This window comes from Chiloscyllium plagiosum, chromosome 19 (assembly GCF_004010195.1).
Source record: "Chiloscyllium plagiosum isolate BGI_BamShark_2017 chromosome 19, ASM401019v2, whole genome shotgun sequence".
Classification (NCBI taxonomy): Eukaryota; Metazoa; Chordata; class Chondrichthyes; order Orectolobiformes; family Hemiscylliidae; genus Chiloscyllium; species Chiloscyllium plagiosum.
In genome coordinates this window covers 6,681,760-6,703,111 of record NC_057728.1, presented here as the reverse complement: position 1 = coordinate 6,703,111, position 21,352 = coordinate 6,681,760, and the positions used below count along the sequence as shown (strand labels likewise).

Sequence of the window (21,352 nt, the reverse complement as noted above, 5' to 3'; positions counted from 1 at the left end):
GGTGAATTGGCCATGCTAAATTGCCCGTAGTGTTAGGTAAGGGGTAGATGTTGGGGTATGGGTGGCTTGCGCTTCGGCGGGGCGGTTGGACTTGTTGGGCCGAAGGGCCTGTTTCCACACTGTAAGTAATCTAATCTAATCTAATCTAATCTATTCCCATAACCTTGCATTTCCCATGGCTGATCCACCTCGTCAGCACACCCCTGACACTATGAGCAGTTTAGCATGGCCAATCCACCTAACCTAGACATCTCTGGTCTATGGAAGGAAACCCATGCAGACGCAGGGAAAATGTGCAAACTCCACACAGACAGTCGCCTGGGGTTGGAATTGAACCCAGGTCCTTAGTGCTGAGAGGAAGCAGTGGTAACGACAGAGCCACTGAGCCATCTCAAGAAGGAACATTAGCTGAGATGGGAACCCATCTAGTCAAGAAACATCACTCACTTCCACAATTCCCTCAGATAGCAGAGCGAGGTTAATGGGCTGACTTGCTGCTTTTATTGATCAAACATATACTGGTCGATCCTTGCTGGCTAGTACACCAAGCTATCAGCCTCACACTCATAGCTGCTCAACTTCACACGGTGGGGGAACTGGCTTTTCTCATTTTATTACACTTTGCCACATCAGATCTAAACTAAGTTCAAAAACAGAAAGTACATTTACTCCATCCACCGATCTGACATGGTCATCAAATTTACGGGTTTTCATCAATCCTTCAAATTAATGTCTGTTAGAAATCAATTACTTGAAGCACATCCATTTTCTGGGGCCAAGTTGGCTTCTTAAAAGCCTGAAGTTTGGAGGAGTGTGTGAAAGCCGAGGGAGAGTTTTATTTCAGTTATGATAGCCTGCAAATTAAACAAGTTAGACTTGGCACTGTGGTAGTTTTGAGCGAGAGGCGGAGAGAATTTTATTTAAACGCTGCTTGTTTGTAAGCTGTTGAATACCCAGCTAGATATGGTGGAGCCAGTCGAATCTGTAAGGGATTGCCAATGGGATGTGAACAAAGCATTGTAAAATTAAAAATGCATAAGTGTAGAGGAATGGGTAGGGGACTGGAAGCAAGTGGCTACCTTTTTCGGACAGCTGGCACAAGATTAGCAGGCAGAATGGCCATCTCAGGAGTCTACTGTAGCACTCTCAGCATGAGAGATTGTGGCTTTAAGTTGAACATCAGGGAATTTGAGTGCATCATTCAGGTTGGCACACCAGTGTCGTACTGAGAGTGTGCTCCAGTACTGGAGGCCTTTCCAGTGAGACATTAAACCAAGACTGTTCTGCTCTCTTTGATGAGTCACGAAAGATCCTGCAGCACTGTTTCAAAGAAGGGGAGGTTGCTTCTCCCCTGGTTAGAGACAAAGCAAAACTGCAGACGCTGGAATCCAGTAAACAAGCAGGAGGCTAGAAGAACACAGCAAGCCAGGCAGCATCAGGAGGTGGAGAAGCCAACGTTTTGGGTATAACCTTTCTTCAAGACTGGGGGGGTTGGGGTGAGGGGAGTTGCAGATAAAGGGTGATGGGGGAGAGTTTCGGGTGGGAAGAGGGGTGTGGTAATTGGCTGATATTTATCCCTCAGCAATCACCCCCAAAATGGGTTTTGTCAGTCAGCTATCACAGTGACCTGTGGGACCAACTGGCTGCATTGCAACAGTGAGGACACTTTAAAGTCGGAACATATGTCTAAAATTTAGGGGACACAATGGCCTAGTTGTATTAGCCAGTTAACCCAGCAACCCAGGAAATGATCTGGGGACCTGGGTTCAAATCTCGCCATGGCAGATGGTGGAATTTGGATTCAATTAAAAATCAGGAGTCTTAGCCAGGAGGGAATTTACTTAAACTAGGCAATGACCTCGTGGCATTAAAACCAAAAGATGCTGCAAATCAGAAACAAAAACAGAAATTGCTGAAAAAGCTCAGCAGGTCTGGCAGCATCTGTGGAGAGAAATCAGAGTTAATGAAGGGTTCCAGTGATCCTTCCTCAGAACTGTAACATTAACTCTGATTTCCCTTCACAGGTGCTGCCAAACCTGTTGAGCTTTTCCAGCAATTTCTGTTTTTGGCTCTAGTGGTACTACCACTGGACTGTTAATCCAGAGACCAGGGTCATGTTCTCGGGACCTGAATTTGAATCCTACCGCAGCAGATGGAACTGAATTCAATATTGAATTTGATTTCAACAAAAATCAAGAATTAGCAGTCAAATGATGCCGATTGTTGGAAAAACCCACCTGGTTTACTAATGTCCTCCAGGCAATGAAATCTGCCATTCTTATCCAGTCTGGCCTACACATGACTCCAGACCCACAACAGTGTGGTTGTGTAACTACCCTCTGGGCAATTAGGGATGCCAATAAATGCCGGCCTAGCCGGCGATGCCCACATCCCATGAACAAATAAAAGAGACTTGATTGCTTCAACCTACTTGATAAGACCTTCGTTGAACATGAGTTGCTTGAGCTGTTGAGAAAGCACCTTCTTTTCAAGGGACAGCCTTATCCACGCCCTGGCTCGGCCGACGTCGGTTTTGATCTCACTCATGTTTTGGACGTGCCTGAAATAGAAAAGGGCATTCAGATTGCCAAACAAAAATGGTCCACCGAGTCCCTTCTGATAATTTCTCCTTTCATCCTACCTCATGGAGCCACTGGCCGGGACGGGATGGGAAAGGAATGAAGGAATCAACAGCTCTTGGTAATGCATCCATTATAACGTCAGAAGACCGAGGGTTCAAGACACATCAAAGAACTTTGGGTGCAGTATCTGGGGTGACACTTCAATGCAGTGTGAGGGAACATTGCGTTGTTGGAGGTCTGTCTTTCAGATGGAACACCACATTGTTCTGTCATTGACATTACTCAAAGAAAGTCATAATGAGGAGATGCCGGTGTTGGACTGGGGTGGACAAAGTTAAAAATCACACAACATCAGGTTACAATCCAACAGGTTTATTTGGAAACACTAGGTTTCGGAGAGCAGCTCCTTCATCAGGTAGCTAGTCAGGCAGAAAATCAGGACCCTTTTCTGGACTTCGTGAACAACAAAGAACTCTCAATTAACATCATTAAAATAGATTATCAAATCATTATTGCTTTGCTGTTTGCGGGAGTTGATGTGTGCAGATTGGCTGTACTGTTTCCTGAATCCTACCACAGTGAACAAAGCTTCAAAAAGGGCCTTAATGGGACATAATGAGGGTATGAAAGGTGCTATGTAAGTGCAAGTCTTTTAGATTAGATTACTTACAGGGTGGAAACAGGCCCTTCGGCCCAACAAGTCCACACCGACCCGCAGAAGCGTATACTACCCAGACCCATACTCCTACGTTTACTTCTTCAGCTAACACTACGGGCAATTTAGCATGGCCAATTCACCTAACCTGCACATTTTTGGATTGTGGGAGGAAACCGGAGCACCCGGAGGAAACCCACGCTAACAGATGGTGAAAGTAAGATTTGCCAAATTATTTATAATGTGCTGATGTGGGTTCCTTTGAGTGAAGTCAACAGCCTGTTGCATCAATTATTAACGAGGGTATTCAGTGTTTAATGAGCATACCCCACTTGAATCAACAGCCCGAAACAAAAACAGCCTTTTATATTGGTGGGCTGGCTCTGATAGTAATTTCACAGTCACCCTGCAGTATAAAATACAACAGTGAAATTAGTTCATAGCTGACAGCAAAACTAAAGGAAAGAGAAATAAAAATGACAGCTCAAAATACCTCAGGGGTATATTCTGAGCAATGTGGTTTCACCTGACTCGCTGCCCTGCATAGTACAACATCAAAAAGCAAATGTAAAAGATAGTCATTTAGTATAGAACGTGAATGTTACTGAAAACAAAAACCTGACATGCTGCAGTAACTTATCAGAACAAATTACTGAAAATGCCAGAATCCATACTGATAACTAAAAAAACTAGAAATCACAGCAGGTCAGACATCATCCATGGAGAGAGAGCAAATTAATGTTTCGAGTCTAGATGACTCTTCATCAGAGTGTCAGAGCAGTAACTTATTGTCTTCCACCCATAAGGACAAATACAAAAATGCCAAATCTCAAGGGGAACAACAATGTGTCCTGCATGTGGAACACTGTGCGAACTGGTTGGTAAGTAGACTCTGACTAGTCAGATTGATGGGATTGCATGATTGCAAAGTACATTCTGAACAATCCAGGGCATGTCAAGAATTACATTGATAACCACTCACACTATGACTCATCTACACTTGCTAGAGGCTAGATATATTCATACATGGGGCCCAGTGGTCTGTAGGCAAAAGGAATAGCATTCTGCCTTTTTAATTCAGAAAAGAAACTTGGGGACACAGTTTCCTGGCTCATTCACAAAGGTAAGTCTCAAATAATCATTATTAACTTGCCTTTATTGGAATTAAACAAAAGCTTTGGGGAATTCTGTTCCCTGTACATTGTCAGTGAAAAACCACAGCCAGTTAAAGTCTACTTGTTAGCCAATCAACACCATGCCTCTCTTGAAATATAAATTGTTGTTTCCTTTGAAGTTTGGTAACCCTGCGCCAGTCAGATGGGACAAGATGCGAACTTCAACTTCAAGTGCATCTTATTTTTCAGTAATAGTCAAATACAGAGCATCTGGAACAAAGATGCAAAATGATTTCTGAGTCACTTGTTAGATCTATCAGGGAAGTTTGAATAACGTGGGATTGAGAAGGCTGAGGAAAGATTTTTTTGTCAGCGTAAAGAGGTTTGATGGGATTGGTGTAAAGGAAGTGTTTCCACTTGTGGGGAGTCCAAAACTAGAGGTCATTATAGTCACTAATAAATTGAACAGGGACATCTGGAGCAACCTCTTTACCCAGAGATTAATTAGAATGTGGAGTTTGCTCATAAGCAGATAAGCACATGACGGAAAAGGGATTAGAAAGTTGGACTTGCGATGAAGTAAGGTTAGAGGAGCACGAGCATTAGTATAGATCAGCTACATAGCCTGCTTCTGTCCTGTGAATTCTGTATAATCCCTTCAGTTGATTAGAGACTGAGTGGAACATTGAATTGATTATTAGATCTGTTAAGCCCTTGCACTTACGTAAAATATGTTTTGTAAGATTGGTTAGCCGTTGGGATGTATTTTGTGTGCGTATGTGTTGAGCTGCAAATATGACATGCTTTCCCACATTATTCACAACTCACTGCCACAATTTACCTCATGTCATGTATGAGGGAGACTCGGAGGGTTGGCAAGATCAATCCCGAGTCTGATCTTCGCCGTTCAGGCGCCGCGGTGACTGCAAGAAAAGCAAAAAAGCAAGTGAGAGTCTGGACTTGAAGGGAGATTTTATAGAATCCCACAGAAGAGACCTTTCACCCATTAAGTCTGCACTGAAAAAAGAATCTACTCTTGTCCCACTTTCCAGTACTAGGCCCATAGCCTTAGATATTAGGACATTTCAAGTACTTATCCAAGTACTTTTGTTAAGGCTGTGAGGTTTCCTGCCTCAACTACCCTTCCAGGTAGTGCATTCCAGACCCTCACCGCGTTTCCTCAAATCTTTCCACCTTTCCACAAATATTTTCCTCTAATCGCCTATAAACCTCCTGCCTTTCACTATAAAGTTATACACACTTTCTCACACTTGTGTGCAATTTCCAGATCCTAAATTCTCCTTTTAACAGAGTATTACTCAATGCTCTTGATCATGGTTATAACACAATACCAGAAAGCCATGTCAGTGATCAGGAGACAAGTTTAGACCAAGACAGATTCAGTTGGTTGACCCTCCAGGAATGTCTAACAATCTGCAGGCATTAAAGACTAATTCCAGAACACTGCCGTGAGTGACCCCAAGAGTCACAGAAGTATTCAAAGGAGATTGTGTGTGTATGTTGAATCATTCTCATTGAGCATTGTTGGTTTATTAATTACAAGGAAATATTGGAAATGGGAGAAAAACAGCTGTTTGCCTGTACATGGTGGCTCAAAGCAGTGTGTCATGTGATCAAACTTTCAACAATGTTCCAATCAAGAGGTGATAATCCAATCTGAGCCATGTCAGAAGTTATAGGCCTAATAATTTGAGCAAAACAATTCCAAAGCTCCCACAGTCCAAAGATGTGCAGATGAGGTGGATTGACCATGGTAAACCGACCCATAAGTGTTCAAGGCCACTCAGGCTAGGTGGGACTCGGACATAGCCTGAGGAAGTCTCACCATTGGGTCCAAAGCCATCTGTTCTTCTGAGCTTCTTCCACTCACGATGGAACGTCTCAAACTGCACCTCTACTGAATTCTAAAACAAACTAATCTAATTTTCCTCAGAATAACCATTCTATCTCTTTTAGCTATTTTTAATAACCTGTTCAGCCATGTTCTGGCACACCTCCAGACAGGTGGGACTTGAACCGGGACCTTCTGACTCAGAGGCAGGGATAGTACTATTTGTGCCACAAGACCCTTTCAACGTTTTTAAATATGTCCCTAAGGTGCATGTTGCATAGAGTGTCCATTTAATTCACAGAGCAAGTGAAAATGGTGGTGTGGGGGCAGGGTCATAGTCAGAGAGTCACAGAGGTGTACAGAATGGAAACAGACCATATGGTCCAATTCGTCCATGTCGACTAAATATCTTAAATTAATCTTGTTCCATTTGTCAGCATTTGGTCCCCTGTATCATTGTAAGCTCTTCCTATTCATATAGCCATCCAGATGCCTCTTAAATGGTGTAATTGTACCAGCCTCCACCACCTTCTCTGGTAGCTCATTCCGTACCCGAACTACCCTCTGCCTCAAAAAAGTTGCCCCTTGTGTCCCTTTTAAATTTAAACAGTGGCACCACGTTAGCCAACCTCCAGTCTTCCGGCACCTCGTCTGTGACTATCAATGATACGAATATCTCAGCAAGAGGCCCAGCAATCACTTCCCTCACTTCCCACAGAGTTCTAGGGTACACCTGATCCGGTCCTGGGGATTTATCCATCTTTATGCATTTTGAGACAACCAGCATCTCCTCATCTATAATATGAACGTTTTTCAAGATGCTGTTATTTGTTTCCCCATATTCTCTATCTTTCATATCCTGCTCCACAATAAACACTGATGCAAAATCATTGTTTTGTATCTTACCCATCTCCTGTGGCTCCACATGCAGGTTGCTCTGCTGATCTTTAAGGGGTCCTGTTCTCTCCCTCGTCACTCTTGTGTCCTTAATATATTTGTAGAATCCCTTTGGATTCTCCTTAACCCTATTTGTCAAAGCTATCTCACGACCCCTTTTTGCCCTCCTGATTTCCTCTTAAGTATACTCGTATGTCTTTATATTCTTCTGGGGATTCACTCATTGTCTATATTTGACCTATGTCACTTGACTAGTGATCCCGAGACCACAAGTTCAAATCCCACCATGGCATTTGGTCTGATTTAAGTTCTATCAGTCAACATAGAATTGAAAAGCTAGTAAGAGTGATCTTTAAACTGTTGGTAATTGTTGCAAACACCATTCCACTCACTAATGGTCTTCAGGAAAGGAAATCTGCCATATGTATCAAGAGGTTCAGGTTAATGTACTGGGAACATGAATTTAAATTCAATTTAAAGATGTGGAATATAAATCTAATCCCAGTAATAATGATCATGAAACTATCTCAATTGTCATAACATATATCTGGGTCAGTAATTATCTTCAGGGAAGGAAATATTGTGTCTTTACTTGGTCTGGCTTACACGTGACTCCAGATTCATGTGAGTAATATGATTGACACTTAACTGCCCTCTGAAATGGTCTAGCAAGCCAATCAATTCAAGGGCAGTTAGGGATGGGCAACTCACGCTGTCCTTCCCAACAACATGTACATGTCCTGAAAGAATGAATGCTTGTGCGATTAGTTTTGAATTTAATCCAAGGTCTATTGCCTTTAGTTCTAGTTCTGGTCAACATGAAACACCACATCAATTGACATTACCTCATCCCTTTAAAATCTTAAAAGCAGCAAAGTGTCAGAGATAACTCCACAGAGGCAGGTATCCTGTCACCAACTCACTCTATTTACATGTGGAGAGTCCTTGACACTGATTCAGCTCCCTCAGAGCCAGCTCCGAGAGTGAACAGTTCCCCTGACTCTCTGTTTATATCTGTCACCCAGGGCTCCATGGCTGGGGACCAGATTAACAGCCCCAATCAGGGAACTCACGTTCAACTGGCTGACCTTGTTACAATCACTACAGTGTCACCTCTCGGTATCCAATATTCCAAATACACTAACTATCCATAAGGAGTAGGATTACCTCACCATTTTATCTCAATACTGATCCTTAAACACATCTGGTTGGCTTTACTCCCTGCCACCTAGCAATGTGAACGCATGAGTTGGGAGCAAAGGCAGGACATTCAGCCCCTCAAGCTTGCTTTCTTATTCTATAAGCTCATGGATGATCTATTTTTATTCTGAATTCCACATTCACTCCACATAACCTTGTATGCAGCCGCTCAGAGATGTTAGCCCAATTCCAGCTATACGCTGTGAGCAATGGACCTAATAATTTGGGCAGAGTTACTCATGTATCTGAATGGAGAGGCCCAAATATTGAGCCTTGATTTCCATTGATCTATTTACCTCTGCCTTAAAAAGTTTTCAATGGCCCTGCATCCACCATCTTCTCTGGCAGACAGTTCCAAAGGCACAACAACTCTCTGGGAGAAAAGATTTCTCCTCTTCTCTGTTCGCTGATTTTCAAACAGTGCTCCCTAGTTCTGGATTCACCCACAAAAGGAAACATCGTCTTCACATCCTCATTGTCAGGAGTTGGCACAATTCAATTAAGTCTCCCCCTCACATTTCTAAACTCCAACGGAAACAACCCCAGTCCCCAACCTTTCCTCAAAAGACAACACACTCACTCCACCAACCTAATAAATCTCCTCTGAACTATCTCCATTGCATCTGTTTCCTTCCATAAATAAAGAGATCAAACTGCAGTTTAAGAAGTAATTTTACCAATGTTCTGCACAAGTGAAGCCTTACCTTTATGTTCAGTTTTTCTCAATAATAAAGGATAGCATTAACTTCCTAAATTATTTGCTGTACCTGCATCCTAACACTGTACTCATACACTAGCTCTTCTGCAGCCCAGAATTCTGTAGCTGTTCTCCATTTACATCTTACTCTTTTTTAAATTCTTTCTACCAAAGTGAACAATTTCACATTTTCCCACATTATACTCCTTAATGCTAGAATTTTGCCCACTATGTATCAATCTAGAGTCCTTATGTATTCTTCACCTACCTTTGTGGCAGCTGAAAATATACCCACTGCTTCCCACATCGATGCCACTGATGTGATTTGTAAAAAGCTAGACCCTCAGCACGGATCCCTGGGAGTCCCCACGCATCACATTTGACCAATCAGACAAACAGCCGTGTATGCATAATCTACTTTCTGTCAGCCAGGCAGCCAATCCTCTCACCATGCATCTATATGAGCCTCTACACATGTGCAATAACCCTTTATGTGACAGCTCGTCAAATACTTTCTGTTAATCTGGCTGTAATACAAGGGGAGGTGATAGCCTAGTGGTATTAGCGCTGGACCATTAATCCAGAGACCTGATAATATTCTGGGGACCTGGGTTCGAATCCCACCATGGCAGGAGATTGAATCTGAATTCAATAAAAAAAAAAATCTGTGATTAAGAGTCTAATAAGACCATGAATCCATTGCTGATTACCAGGGGCAAAAAACCAATTGGTTCACTAATATCCTTAAGAGAAGGAAACTGTTGGCCTTACCTGATCTGGTCTATATGTGACTCCTGACCCACAGCAACACGGTGGACTCTTAACTGCCCTCTAGGTAATTCAGGATGAGTAATAAATGCTGGCTTGGCCAGCGATTCCCTTATCCCATGAATGAATAAATTTAAAAAAGGACATCAAGGGCTTCCACTTATGTAGAGCATGTGTTAGTTCCTCAAGGAACTACAATATATTGGTTAAATGTGATTTCCCTTCCCTTCCCAACTATGTTGACTCTTCCCAGTCACCTTCTTGAACAGAATGGCTTCTTTTGTTACTTTACAGTTTAATTGAACCTTTCCCGAATTAAGGGAATTTTGGAAAATTAATTCCAGTGAATCTACTTTCTCATTAGCCACAGCTTTTAAGACTTTAGGATGGAGTTTATTTGGACCCTGGGACTTGTCAGCTTGCAGCTCCATCATTTTGTACAGTACCCCCTTCCCTTAGTAGTTGTAAGTTCACCAAGTTCCTCTCTCTCTTCCAGCTCCTGATTTACAGCTCTTACTGGAATGATTTTGTATCTTTTACAGTGAGGACAGAAGCAAATAATTTGTTCATTTCATTCAACATTTCCTTATCGTTTACTAGTGTGGGGTTGAGCTATACGGAGAAGCTGAATAGGCTGGGGCTATTTTCCCTGGAGCGTTGGAGCCTGAGGGCTGACATTATAGAGGTTTATAAAATCATGAGGGGCATGGATAGGATAAATAGACAAATGTCTTTTCCCTCAGGTTGGGGAGTTTACAACGAGAGGGCATTGGTTTAAGGCAAGAGGGGAATGATTTAAAAGGGGCACAAGGGGTAACGTTGTCACTCAGAGGGTTGTGCTTGTATGAAATGAGTTGCCAGAGAAAGTGGTGGAGTACAATTACAACATTTAAAAGGCTTCTGGATGGATATATGAATAGGAAGGGTTTAGAGGGATATGGGCCGGGTGCTGGCAAATGGGACTAGAATATCTGGTCAGCATGGATGAGTTGAACTGAAGGGTTTGTTTCTGTGCTGTACATCTCTATGACTATGACTAGGAACTTCCCAGTCTCAATCTCTAGATGACCAGCAGTCACTGGACTTACTCTTCTTTCTTTTTCAATCCTTGTAGAAACTCTTACTTATCTTTGTTTACATTTCGAGATAGTTCCCTCTCATACCTTATTTGTTCCTCCTGATTAATTTTTTTCATCATTCTTTGCCATTTTTATATCCTGTCCAAACATCTGACCTGCCACTCACCTTTCCACTATTATATGATTTTTCTTTCCTTAAGTTTGATGCTTCCCTTAACTTCTTCAGCTAGCAATGATAGTAAATCCTCTCCTTGGACTTTTTCTTTATAATTCCAACCTCATATCGTGGTTGCTGCTGCCTTAAGGTGTCATTTTCCCAAAGGTCAATAATTAACCTTCTCCCATTGCACAATACCAAGTCTCATATAACCTGCTCTCTGGTTGGTTCCAGAATGCGCTACTTTAAGAAACTTTTGCAAAGGCATTCTATGAACTCCTCTTCCAAGCTACTACTGCTAATTTGATTTTTCCAGATTATGTGAAGACTAAAGCCACTCCTGATTTTCGTTGTTCCTTTATTATTTCTTCTTCCTACATTGTGGTTCCTATTCAAGAATCTATCGATCACTCCCACTGGTGACTTATGTGTTCTACCATTCTTCAGTTACACCGAAATCCTGATCATCTCAATGAAGCTGATGTATTACACAAATGCATCTTTGATTACACCCTCCACCTTTCCCTAGCTTCCTATTTTCCTCAAATGCTATACGACTCCCAATATTGTGGGCGGCACGGTGGCACAGTGGTTAGCACTGCTGCCTCACAGCGCCAGAGACCCGGGTTCAATTCCCGGCTCAGGCGACTGACTGTGTGGAGTTTGCACATTCTCCCCGTGTCTGCGTGGGTTTCCTCTGGGTGCTCCGGTTTCCTCCCACAGTCACAAAGATGTGCAGGTCAGGTGAATTGGCCATGTTAAATTGCCCCTAGTGTTAGGTAAAAGGGGTAAATGTAGGGGAATGGGTGGGTTGCACTTCGGCGGGTCGGTGTGGACTTGTTGGGCCGAAGGGCCTGTTTCCACACTGTAAGTAATCTAATTTAGGATATAATCCTGCAGCCACTTCTCCATAGCGGCTATCAGATAATGTCAATTCAATTCAATGTGCACTACTAATCAATGAATATTTTCATGCATCCTATGAGTTTTCAGATACAGCTTTTAATTTCAACTTTTTGTTGGCATCATAACACCTCGGCTAGACTGTGGTGGATTATTAAGGTTTTTTTTCTTCTTTGTCCCTTCCTATCGTTCCCTGTCTTTCATTTCCAATATTTATCTTTCTGCTTGTCTGTTTCAACCACTCCACTTGATTTGCTACATCTACCCAAGCTTGTTTCCTCAACCGCAACCCCCCCCTGCCCACCCCCTTGTTCGGTTTAGAGACTTCTCTTCCTTCCCTAGTTCTGCAGCTTGCTAGAACACCACTCCCAGAATGTGTAGATCATCCCAATGATATAGATCCCACTTTCCCCCGTTCTGATGCCAAAGTCCCACAAACTCAAATCCACACCTCCCACCCGGTCTTTGAGCCATTCAATCATTTCTCTGATCATATTTGTTTCTATGTCAACTTGCATGTGGCTAAGATAATATTGATAAATGTTTTGAAGTCCTGCTTTATAATTTAGCACCTAATCCTCAGCAGAACCTCTTTCTTAGTTCTTGTCATTGTATCAATGTAGACTACTCTAGCCCAGAACAGATATCTCAAACACTGGCACTGAACAGACAACACGACCACTTGTCTCACACTCTTTCTTTTGAAGAGCAGTGCCAATCCTCCTTATTATACTGTCCCCTACTACCACCAAACTCTTATTCACTGTCCCCCATATGCATGGTGATTGGTACCATGATGCTGTTGTCAGGTAGCTCATCCCTCCTGCAGCTCCCACTGCCATCTAACAAACACTGTTGCAATTGTTTCAACCTATCATTAATTCAGACACCGCATATCTCTCTCCCCACCTCAATCTCTCATTTATTGAGCACATTACTCCCCTTCGACTTATGCGATTGATAGCCACTTCTTGCAAGCAGATATTTGCTCACCTGGTCTCTCTTCTGTTGCCTCTCGCTTCTCCTCAGTCTCCTGATAGTGCAGTAGGTGTGACCAGAGAGCTGACTTCCCCTGTATTAAACGAGGAAAGAACAAATGCTGAGTGATCCACTGAAACATGGGGAGTCCTGCACTCCATGGTGCACAATGTTAAACCTAGGGTCAGGCAGAGCCACTCTGAAAGACACACCTGTTTGATAAGCAGACCATGGCTCCAGATTCTCTCCAACAAGTCACACAGGCTGGCTATCAATGTGTTCTCCTCCAAGCCAGTAATATTGGCCTCTCCATGTCCCAGCTCCACTGCCTCGTGCCCCATCTTTTCCACCAACATCCGTTTAGTCTGCAACAGAAGACCTCCAGTTAGTCACTTGGTGTTATACAACTGGAATATCATCGACAAGAGAGACCCGCTGTACAAACATTTCATCTTGCATTCATCAGGACAGAATCACAAGAATACCAAATCCTAAAGTGAGCCACAATTTATTCTGATTGAGGAAAAGCTGCTGCTTGCTTGACCAATTAGATTAGATTAAATTACATTACAGTTTGGAAACAGGCCCTTCGGCCCAACAAGTCCACACCGACCCGCCGAAGCGCAACCCACCCATACCCCTACATCTACCCCTAACCTAACACTTGGGCAATTTAGCATGGCCAATTCACCTGACCTGCACATCTTTGTGACTGTGGGAGGAAACCGGAGCACCCGGAGGAAACCCATGCAAACATGGGGGGAATGTGCAAACTCCACACAGAGAGTCGCCTGAGGCGGGAATTGAACCCGGGTCTCTGGCGCTGTGAGGCAGCAGTGCTAACCACTGTGCCACCATGCCGCCCATACTTTGACTTTGATTGGTCGAGTCATTGCCATGGAGAATGCACCCGTGTACTATGGCCCCTAATTTTTGATTTAAATTTCTGTCCTAAATGTGAGATGAAAAGATTTAACAGGATGCCTCTTTGTTCTACATTCAAATATATTCAACCCACCTTGATGCTCATTGAAATAGATCTTACTCAACTTATAAAAGAATATGTTAGAGAACAACAAGAAAACTGAAATTCTGAGAAATTAACCTCCACTGGAGGAGCCTTGTCCCTTGCATTGAGACACCTTTATCCACAAGGTAACAAACTCCAGATCATTTTAAAAAAAAATTCAAGAGATGCCTCGGTATGTTTGATGAGCATTTAGCTAAGATTCATAGGAACGTAGGAAACAGAAGTAGGCCATTTGGCCTTTGAGTCTATGCCACTGTTCAATATTATCATGGCTTATCCTTTACCTTAATGCTGTATTCCAACTTTTTCCCTGTAACTTTTGATGGCTTTACAATTGAAAGTGTCATCTCTTTCTTTCTTGAGTGCATTCAGTGACTTGGTCCCTGCAACACTCTGTGGTTAAGAATCCCACGGGTTAACTACACTTTGTATGAAGAAATCCTCCTCATTCCAGTCCTACATTATTTACCCCATTTCTTCAAACTTGTGTCCCCTCTTTGAGAATAGGATTTGGGAGGTCACATTGAGGTTGTACAGGATGTTGATGAAGCCTCTTCTGGAAAAACATGTCCAGTTCTAGTTTGGGAACATGGTCGGCACAGACTCTTTGGATTGAAGGCTCTGTTTCCATGCTGTATGACTCTATGGTTCCAGACTCTCAACAAGGGAAAACATTCTCTCTGCATCTGGTCTGTCCAGCTCTGCTCAAATTGTATACATTTCAATCACATCCCCTCTCATCGTTTTAAACTCTAATGAATACAGAATCCATCACACCGATGTTTCCTTATAGGACATTCTTGCCATCTCCAGTATCAACCAAATAACTCTGTTGAATTCCCTCTATGGTAATTATGGACAAGAACAGGCACAAGCGACTAGATCAGGAGTAGAACATGCAGCCCATCAAACCTGCCACATTCTGCCTCTGTTCCTGATGAAGGGCTTTTGCCCGAAACATCGATATTTCCTGCTCCTTGGATGTTGCCTGACCTGCTGTGCTTTTCCAGCACCACTCTAATCTAAACCTGCTATGTCGTTCAGTTAAATCAGAACTGATCTGTAACACTGTTTACTGACCTCACTTCCATCTCTTTTAAATTCGATCACACAATTTGAAATTTTCAACTGATCTCAAGCCTCAATAGTCTTTGGAAGGGAGTCCTGAACATTTAAGCTTTAACTTGATGGCTAATCCCACTTTTCTGAATTTTTGCACTCGACAAATTTTCCTTTCTGTCTACCCTACCAAATCTTTTAGCGGCTCACTTAGATTCCCATTCCTGTACGCAAGACAATCAAAGTTCAATCGCTGCAAGTTGACCCTCTGTGCCTGGTGCCAAAGTAATGAACCTGCTCTGCTCCAATTTGCATCTTTCTCAGGTGCACTCTGATCTAACCAGGGTTTCAGACAGATGTAGCAGGACTTAAAACCACCATTTGAATTTCAGCCCCTTTGGGATGATAGTTAATATTCTATTAGCCTGTTGAGTTTTTAAACACATATGTTTCTCCACCGGTTTTTAGCGATTCCTATACTGTGGCATGGTGGCTCAGTGGTTAGCACTGCTGCCTCACAATGTCAGAGACCTAGGTTCAATTCCAGACATGGGTGACAGTCTGTGTGGAGATTGCATATTCTCCCCCATGTCTGTGTGGGTTTCCTCTGGGTGCTCCAGTTTCCTCCCACAGTCCAAAGATGTGCAGGTTGGGTGGATTGGCTGTGCTAAATTCTCCACAGGATTCAGGGTGGGTTAGCCATGGTAAACACAGAGTTACCGGGATGAGGTGGGGCATTGGAACTGGAAGGGATGCTTGTCGGTGCAGACTCAATGGGCCAAATGGCCTCTTGCTGCACTGTAAGCTTTCTACAATTCTATACATGTACCTCTCAGTTCCTTCATAGTTCATAACACTGTATTGTTTAGTGAAAAGCTCAGGTCAGATCCCTGGAGGACACTACCAGGGGTGTGTTACTAACTGGTGTGTGTAGATCTCTTGACCCTATACCTTGCCTTTTACCTCATAATGTCTTCCCCACCAATCCATTCTCGCTTTGCACTCTTGCCAGCTACCTCGCAACTCCCAGCTGTCAGTCTGGCTGAGTTAAGAGTAGTTCTGCCCAACTCCTAAGATTGACAATTCAGGCCCTACTTCAGAATGCCAGCTTGGAGAGCCAGGGAACAGAGCAGCTTCAAAGGCGGGCGTTTGGCCCACTGTGCTTGTCCCAGCGTTCACTGAGGATCCATTCGATTATCCAACTTGCCTGCCCTTCCCCGACAGCTTGGCAATTTTGAAATCCATTTTGAAAACTACTGCTGAATCAACTTCTACCAACCTTTCAGGCAGTATTTGCCAGATCATCATCACTTGGTACATGTTTTTTCCTAATCTGTGGTTCTTTAGCAAATGTCCTTAAATCTGAGTCCTCAGATCCTCCCTAATTTCTCACACTTGCATGATTTTGAACACCTCTATCAAAAGTCCCTTTAACCTTCTCTACTCAAACAATAATCCGATTTCTCCAATGTGCTCAACAAACAGCAACCTTTTAATTCAGTTCTGTTTTCCTAAGCTCCCCTCTGCCTCCTCCTTGACATCCTTCCGAACAGTGGATTCCAGAGCTGGACATGACATTCCAAATGAGGCATAACCTTTCAAGGGTTAGTATAACTTCCTGGATTTTGTGTGCTGTTCATAAAGCCAAACATTCCACGTGATTTTTTTTTTAACCAGCCTTTTTAATTCTGTCCTGCCACCTTCACAGACATCCTACAACTGTAGAATCCCTACAGTGTGGAAGCAAGCCATTTGGTCCATCGAGTCCAAACCCACCCATTGAGGAGCATCCCATGCGGAACCACACCCCAGTGGCTCTTCCAACCAGTGTGGAAGTAGGCCCATTGAGTGCTTACTGACCCTCCGAAGAGCATCCTACCCAGACCAACACTGCCACCGCCTCCTCCCCCATCCCTGTAACCCTGCATTTCCCATGGCTAAACCACCTATCCTGCACATCCCTGGACAATATGGGCAATTTAGTATGGCCAATCCACCTCACCTGCACATCTTTGGACTGTGGGAGGAAACCGGAGGAAAACCACACAGACATGGGGAAAACATGCAAACTTCACACAGACAGTCGCCCAAGGCTGGAATCATAACCCGGGTCCCTAGCGCTGTGAGGCAGCAGTGCTAACCACTGAGCCACCGTGCTGCCCCACTGGGAACATCCTTCCTGCATGAACCCTGTCAAGGTTCGGGAGTCAGAACAGCTCCACCTCTCTGTACCGAAGGCCCCAACAGCAGCTGAAACCCCATTGAGATGAGGAATTAAAACTCAGTACCAGGCAAAAGAGAGAGGGAGGGGAAGAATTAACCACTTCATTCACCTGCTCTAACTTTGTACTCTGATCTTTGCATAACTGAGAAAAACAAAACAAACAGGTTACCTTGATGCGACATTCTTTGAGCAGACCTTCGACAAACTTCCAGTTAGTCTGTGCAATGACAGCAGGGGAGAGGTCGGAGAGTTTGGGTTGCCGTAGGCTTTTTCCAATACTCCTGGCCTCCTGGATGTATTTCTGTTAACAAGAGCAGATGTATTGACGTTGGCTCCATTGAAATATCCAACAGACTCCTGTGATATCATCCCTCACTGACCCGTATCAGAATGCAAATGACACAGAAAACATAGGAGTGGGCCATTCATGGCTCACCATACAACTCAATAGCCTGTTCCTGCTTTTCCCCTACATTCTTTGACTGCCTTAGCCCCAAGTGCTCTGTCAAACTCCTTCTTGAAATCATACAATGTTTTGGCCTCGACTCTTTCTATAGTAGCAAATCCCACAGGCTTAGTGGGTGAAGAAATTGCTCCTCCTCTCAGTCCTAAATGGTTTACCCGTTATCCTTAGATAGTGACTCCTTGTGATGGGAGGAGAGGGATGGGGCTAGATCTTTCTTAATATGCCAATCGCTGGTCAATCCAATGAGACCCAGGGCTTGAGCATCACTCCCTTTCTGTTTTTATTTAAGAACTGTGGATTTGAGGTGTTCTTGGATCACAAACTAATGTAGATCATCAAACAGGAATGATGAATAAATGGTGCAGGACAGGGACAGCAATGTTCAGAAGTCATGCAACTTGAAGAAAAGAAAGGGGAAAGAAGGGGGGAAGTGGGGAAGGGGAGGAAGAGGAGACAGGGGGAGCAAGAGAAGACGGGGGAGGAAAAGAAGGAAGTGGGAGAAGAGAAAAAAGGGAAAGGAGGTAGGAGCAGTGAAAGGGTGGAAGAGGAGAGAGGGAGGAGAGGAGGAGGGAGAACTCATTAAATATGAACAACAGAAAATGTGAGGAGAAAGCTGGTAATATTGTTCGATCGCATAGCAATTGACTTTCTTTGGACCTAACAATTTTTCTGCACAGCCAGTGTCTTCCGTGACTTCTTCCACATCCTTATCTCTTTACAGAACTAAATCCTTCCTATAGGACAGACAGACATTTCCTCTTCCCGTTACTGCCTTCAAACAGAATCAGATTTCACTGACTGCTTTCCAGAACACAAATTACCAAAACAGAACAGGTTAATTTTCTCGGTAAACCACAAATGCACAGTCGTGTTGTTCAGTCAAAGGGTGAAGTGAGGAGTCAAAGTTCAAGTGCCACTCTGCATCACATCACATGAGTTGAGCGATGAGGAAGGTCTGAGTGGATGAGCAGTGCAGGGAGTACACAAGGCGGGGAGGTGAAGGTGAGCAATTGACAGAACAAGTCTCGGGGAGACGCAGTGAGGTAAGGTGCAGTTGGGTGAAGGAGATACTGTAGGGTCACTGCTACATCAGAGTCCCTTTAAAACTGGGTTGGAGCACATTTATGCCAGCTCAAAGCAGGCCTATGGCACAATCCACTGCTCACGCACCAATAATTGGAATTAAACTGGCAACATCGAACTGAAATGACTTATGCAAAATAAGAAACAAGCCTTTGGGATAGGATTGTGTGGGTAACATGGGGGTGATCATTGGAGCAGAGCAGATAGAGGCTTCACCCAGCATGCAACAGCAGTGGGAGGACTCTTGTGAAAGGGCAGTATCCCTACCTAGGGACCAGGAGGCCTGAGATCAAGTCCCACCTGCTCCATTAGTCTGTGATAACATCTCAGAACAGCTCGATATAAAAGACCGCTTATTGTGAAAGGATAGGTTGCTTAAATGTCTCTTAAGCATCAGCGATTAAAGGGTGACTGGAGTAAGATATTGTTGAAAAGAGTTTTAAGATCCTTGTTACGGAGGATCTATTTGGTCTGATGTGTGGGCTAGCTAGAACAAGGGGACACCATTAGAAAATTAGAGTCAGGCTAATCAGGAAGCTCCTGTTACAAAACTTGGAACTCTCTCTCCAAGAAGTTGGGGACACTTGGACGATCAGAGCTTTCAAGATCACAATTAGTCAATCTTCAAGTCTGAGTACTTGGAAGAAAAGCAAAAGAGTTCAATGGCAGATCACCTACGGTCTAAGCTATGGGGGAGGCACAAAGGGTTAAATGGCTGACTCTTGTTCCTATTTTTCTGGCTCTGGGAGGACCAAAAATCATGTCCATTCCCCAGCGCTTGATTGACAGAAAAGAATAAGACAAGTGACCAATGCTGACTTTTGAGTTAATCTTATCAGACACTTGAAAGAGGCGTTGGAGAAGGAGTTTGAGTTTAGTCAGCCAAGTGCAAATCCTGCTTCGGTGAGCTTGCCTGACAGATCTCGTGAATCAAAGCTGTGGATTATTAGAGTGTCTTATCATACCCCTTCACACAGAGCCCGAGCCCGACATACCAGTGAGCACTCGGAGAAGGATTTTTTGGGAGGTCGTACAGGTGGGTGCTGCCCCTGGTCCCACTCCCAGAAAGCCATAGAGTTGTGCTGGACCAGGAGGCTTCCAGCTGGCTGAAGGCAAGAAAGGTCAATGCAAAATGTGCGAGGGCAAGAGAAAGAACAGAAGTTGGTAAAGAAAAGAGGCACGTGAACACAAAAAGTAAGGCAAACCATCTTCAAAAGTAACACGAATGATAAGCAAAGTTTCCAAACCTGGTGGATCCATTCTGGCAAAACGCAGAGGGGTTAGTAGAGTTGGCCTGAGAGAAACCTGATCAGATTGTGTGTACAGTTTTGCTGCCAACTGTTGATTTTTTAAAAAATTTAACCTATTTTTCTAATCAACCTGTTCTGATGGTATTACACACCTCTGGAGTAGGTAGGACGTGAACCTGGGCCTCTGGGTCCAGGGATAGGGACACTACCACAAGAGGTCCCCAAGACAACCATTGATTTTTAAAGCAAATAATGTATTTTTTTCTAATCAACCCATTCAGGGATATGACTGTACACCTCTGGAGCAGCTGGGACTTGAAACTGGGCCTCACGGTCTAGGGGTAGGGACACTACCACTGCACCACAAGACGGCTCAGGGGCCTGCAGCTCGTTTTTTTCTAAAATTAACCAATTTTTCGAATCAATCTGTTCAGAGATGTGATTACACACCCCTGGAGCCAATGGGACTTGAACTTTGGTTTCCCCAGTTCAGAGATAGGGACAGTACCACTGCACTACAAGAGGACACCAAACCAACTGTTGATAGCAGAGTCCCTGTATTAGGGACAGGAGATGCATATCAGAAGTCATTTCTGAGTTGTATCCACTAACTCTTGCTCCTAAGTGAAAAATTGGCAGCAGCTTCAGTTGTGATACTATTATTGCAAGTGTGTTGAGGTCCACTGAGACTGCACCTGGAGTATTGTCTATAGTTTTGGTCTCCTTACCCAAGGAAGGACATACTTGCCATGGAGGGGAGTGCAACAAAGACCGATCCCAGCATTGTTCTGAGAGGAGAGAAAGCCTATATTCTCTATAGTTTCAAAGATTGATCAGTGATCTTATTTCGGCATAAAATATTCTTAGAGATTGACAGAGTAGATGCAGAAAGTCTGCTTCCTTGGTTTGGTAGGGGTAATGGGGGGCTGCTTAGGGTAACATTCTCAGAAGAAGGTGCAATTTATTTAAGACTGAGACAGGGAGGAATTTCTTCACTCAGAGAGGTGGTGAATCTTCACCTCAGAAAGGACCAGTCACTGAGTCCGTTAAAGTCGGAGATCAGTCGATTTGTACACTCTAAAGACAAGGGATCTGGACAGAGTAGGTGAAAAGGGCAATCAGGTACAAGATCAGTCATGATCTAGTTAAATGTTGATGGACAGAATGGCCTGCTCCTATTCCTATGTTCCCATGGTAACACTCACCATCAAAATGGCCCCTGACAATCTACAAACACATGATGAGACTGCGAAGAGCTGCTCACAGCCATGTAGCTATCCTCCAGAACAAGTCCAGTGTTTTTAGCTGAGCTGGTAAATATCTCACAAAGTACATCCCAGTCTCTCTGTCACTGAAG

The 21,352-nt window shown here is 43.7% G+C and overlaps 1 protein-coding gene across 4 annotated transcripts in view; it reads right to left on the bottom strand.

Annotated features, from left to right (window-relative positions):
• The window catches only part of LOC122559492 (DENN domain-containing protein 5B-like), a 292,527-nt gene that overhangs the window by 25,994 nt on the left and 245,181 nt on the right, over positions 1–21,352 (bottom strand). For 2 of the 4 annotated variants that reach the window (XM_043708993.1, XM_043708994.1), the window contains 6 exons: positions 19,741–19,851; positions 17,366–17,497; positions 13,096–13,248; positions 12,899–12,977; positions 5,194–5,275; positions 2,432–2,560 (listed from right to left, as the gene is read on the bottom strand). In XM_043708993.1, coding sequence (XP_043564928.1) covers positions 2,432–2,560; positions 5,194–5,275; positions 12,899–12,977; positions 13,096–13,248; positions 17,366–17,497; positions 19,741–19,851 — 686 coding nt within the window. The remainder of the gene's footprint in view (positions 1–2,431; positions 2,561–5,193; positions 5,276–12,898; positions 12,978–13,095; positions 13,249–17,365; positions 17,498–19,740; positions 19,852–21,352) is intronic. The other 2 variants (XM_043708995.1, XM_043708996.1) reach the window with 1 other exon arrangement.